This window comes from Myripristis murdjan, chromosome 24 (genome assembly GCF_902150065.1).
Source record: "Myripristis murdjan chromosome 24, fMyrMur1.1, whole genome shotgun sequence".
In the NCBI taxonomy this organism is placed as follows: Eukaryota; Metazoa; Chordata; class Actinopteri; order Holocentriformes; family Holocentridae; genus Myripristis; species Myripristis murdjan.
In genome coordinates, this window is record NC_044003.1 from 29,169,239 (window position 1) to 29,173,214 (window position 3,976).

Sequence of the window (3,976 nt, forward strand, 5' to 3'; positions counted from 1 at the left end):
CTCCACGGTGAAAGCTCTGCTGTCTGTGTGGCTGAGGGGGAGGTGGGGAAACTTGCCCACTCTCTCCAGGAAATCACACCGCTGCCCTGGACACAGCATGGCATAGGTGGGGGCTGCCACTCGCATGAGTAAGGCTGTCATCACTTGGCTGGAAGATTTAGTGGCTTGGCTCCAGCTCTCTCATAACCTCTGATGTGTCTCATTGTTCAAAGATCTGGCCGTTGAATGTTGCCTTGCTCATTGGCAAACGTGCAGGCTATAGTGTGTATTAGGGGTAGGAATCACCTGAGGCCCCACAATACAATATTATCATGACACTTAAGTCACGATATGATAGTTAGGGTTAGATATTTACAGGGATAGTTCAACTATTTCAACTATCAACTATTTAAAGCTTTGCCAGGGGGAAGTCCATCTCAAAGGCAGGAGCCTAAAATTATTTTTTTTTGCCACACTATCAGGAAAGGAACTGTCTTTGACTTTATTAGGTGCTGGATAACTGCTGAACTAAACATCTAAGTCAAAGTAATAAATACCTAAATAAATATAGAAATAAATCTAGATCACTAAATATCAAACTCAAAACAACATAAATAAATCTGGAACTGAAAATCAGATCATAAAAATAACTAGAAGGGTTTTTTATTTTTTGAGACATTTAGGTTACTTGTTATGGTCCTCTGTCTAAGGAGGAAGTCGTTTTTATGTAGGGTCTATTGGAGCCAAGGTCCACTGATACCGATAGATCATAAAACGTCCTATCGCCACCGATTAATCTAACCTCTACGTCGACCTCTACAGACACAGCCAGCCCCAGGATATCCCGACATACGACATGATGGGGATAGCATGGCTGGCTCCCAGGCAGACACCTGATCCCCCTCCACATCCTCAATGCCACGTCTTATGAATCAGCGAATATGTCGACAGAGTAGCCACGAAGCAGCAGCTCTAGCTGGCTTTGAGCTCTGCAGGCCCACCGGCCGTGGGTGCCGCCGCTCCCTGACAGGCACAGATGACCACACCAAGTACCATTACAAAAAAAAAAAAAAAAAAAAAAAAAGTCAGATTAAACTTTTCCCATGTCGGTAGAGGTGAACACCAGGTTGCACACGACTAAGGCCCACATTTTACCGCTAACTGGATTCAATGTGTAATTCGGCATCCACCATGTAGCAGTCAATGTTGTGTCAATTAAACTTCGGCTTCTAATGATGGTTACTGTGATAATGACAATTATCAACCAAACGACGGAAAGCGGCATTCATCAATTGTAAAAGTGTACACTTTATTCAGCTCCACTATTACTAAATACAAGACGATGGTGGTGTTTAAAGGCCCCCAGGTCATGTCCTGCCAGTTCTTGCTGCCTGCTAATAGGCAAAAGCTGCACTGTCATTTTGAATGGACGTGAGGTTTGCACCGCATGTACGTGACCAGAGCAAAACGTTAAGATACTAGCAAGAAAGGGAGGTTAACTTAGCTGCCTTTGTTAGCAGGGAGCTGTTACCAGCCAGCTACACCGGTTCTTGTGTTCATATTCTACTGTAACACTACAAATCCCTGGTTATCAGCTGGTGGCGTCTTTATAGTCACTACATGCGTATAATAGGGAAATGTGGCTGGTTTCTTTCAGAGAACTGGGGTTAAGTTAGCTCTCGCATGTCAGACACGCTGCCAAGGCGTTGGGAAAACAGTAGAAGCTAGCCGGCTAGCTGCGGTTAGCCAGCTGCAGCTGTCTGAGCTGCAGTGTACCGGAGGAGCGCTTTAATGTTTGCTCTGGGCCTGAGACGCTCGTCTTCTGTTCGCTACCTGTCAGATCTAGACATAGACCTGTCTTCTTCCACTCCATCATCTCTGTGCTGCTCCATCGTTTCCTCGGTGGTGCTTGTCGTTGCCATGTTTCCATATCTGTCACGGCGCCGCGCGGAAACCAAACACACGGAGGAGCGTCGTGACGTCTTTAAACTTGAGCGCATGCTGCGTTGAAGTACAATGGGAAACCTGTAGATAGGCGATAGTCTTACTGAAGATAGTAATATTGTAGCAGTATATTAGAATTTTAAATTAAATAAATAGATTTAAAGACTTTTATCTGACTTCAGTTTTCACATGGTAAGTAAAATTCGAAGATACCGTTTCCATCAGCTCTCAGATGGTCAATATTACGCTGGAATTCAGGATTTGATGATAAACCCTGCAGCTTCTTGAATATGAAACAAGGAAACACCTGTAGACCAAGTCAGTTAGTGTATGGTATGGTCATTTTAAACAACTTCAACATTATGAATGATTTTATAGCATAGGGTTGATAGAGTTGGTTTGGTTTGACATCAAAATATTGGATTTGCTGTAAAACATACAGTCAAATCACTTCACAAACTTGTGTGTGTGTGTGTGTGTGTGTGTGTGTGTGTGTGTGTGTGTGTGTGTGTGTGTGTGTGTGTGTGTGTGTGTGTGTGCGTGTGTGTGCGTGTCTGTGTCTGTGTGTGTGTCTATGTGTGCAGCACATATGCAGTATATGTGTGAAAACCGGGGGTGCGAAACCCGGTGGCTCAACAGTTTCGGCCGTTTGTCTGTGCATACTGTGAATCCAACACAACACACGCTCCCTGCACTCCGCACATATACCTAAACGGCCGGACCATCACCAAACTCCCCTGCACAGCTGTACCTTCACATTTCATCAATGACTCTTAGCGGCCATATAGGCTGTTCTTCCAATGTCCTCTTGCGGGATAATGTTTTGCATTAGGCTGTATCAAGGGCCCAGACGAGCCGGTCCTGTCTGCCTCAGTCTCCTGACGGCGCCATTTAATAACTGATAACTGAACCATAAGGCAACACTTTAAATTGAGACTGAAGCATTTCATTGTATCAGAGTTTGCTTATGAGCAAGTTGTCGCAACTTAGGACCAATTGAAAATGTCACGTTTTTCTCAAAGACGTCAGGGAGGTAGAGGTCGGCAAGATACCAGTCTGTCTATCTTGATTTTGTTTTTGATAGATAGATAGATAGATAGATAGATAGATAGATAGATAGATAGATAGATAGATAGATAGATAGTGAATACCACGAATAACACGTAGGCTAAATAAATGCTATGAATATAATAGATGATATATATGTTATGATTGAATGAAAAACATATGCTCTACAGCGTGTGTATATGTATGCATGTATGTGCTTATATATATGTGTGTGTGTGTGTGTGTGTGTGTGTGTAAAAGCACATATATGTGTGTGTGTGTGTATATATATGCTTAAATAGATAGATAGATAGATAGATAGATAGATAGATAGATAGATAGATAGATAGATAGATAGATAGATATAGATATGGATAGATACATACATGCATACATAGTCTACATATATAGTGAATAAGATGAAACTGATGTAAATTAATCTGTCCACCTCAACTCAGTAATTTTGCCTAAATGTCTCTTAAGCCTGGCATAAAGGCGGTAATTCATACAAGTCCTAGCGTCAAAGCCTTATGCAGATGTGCACTTTTAAGACTTAAAAAAAAAAAAAAAAAAGCATAATTGATTGCATGTTTTTTCCATTGATTTTAATTCCTAACGGTGGTTTGATTCTATTTTTTTCTTTCCATTTGCATCAGTGGTCATGCTGTGTCCAGTATGAGGGTCTGCAGTCGTGTGGCTCCTGCTGCTGCAGCCTCATATAAAGTCCAGCCAAGTGAGCGGCTCCGTCAGACAGCCCGGGCTCTCCTCCGCCTCCCGCCTCACTCCACCTGCTCAGCACCGCAATGAAGGAGCCTCGCCGCTGCTCACAGACACGCTCTCAGTGTCTTGGCTGACTTCTCCCAGCATCGTGTGAAGGTGAAGGACCGGGACCTGTCCTTGCCCGGCCAAACTCCTGCAGCATCTTGCGAAAAAAAAGACCAGCATCACCTTGACCTTATCTTTTTCTTTTCCTCACTAACGACGCGCCTCCCGGTGTGCAGACTAA

The 3,976-nt window shown here is 43.4% G+C and overlaps 1 protein-coding gene across 1 annotated transcript in view; it reads right to left on the minus strand.

The window, feature by feature from the left end:
* LOC115355774 (uridine-cytidine kinase-like 1) overlaps positions 1-1,926 on the minus strand; it is a 36,611-nt gene extending 34,685 nt beyond the window's left edge. The window contains exon 1 of the mRNA XM_030046664.1: positions 1,813-1,926. Coding sequence (XP_029902524.1) covers positions 1,813-1,901 — 89 coding nt within the window. The 5' untranslated portion in view covers positions 1,902-1,926. The remainder of the gene's footprint in view (positions 1-1,812) is intronic.
* Positions 1,927-3,976: the final 2,050 nt, after the last annotated feature.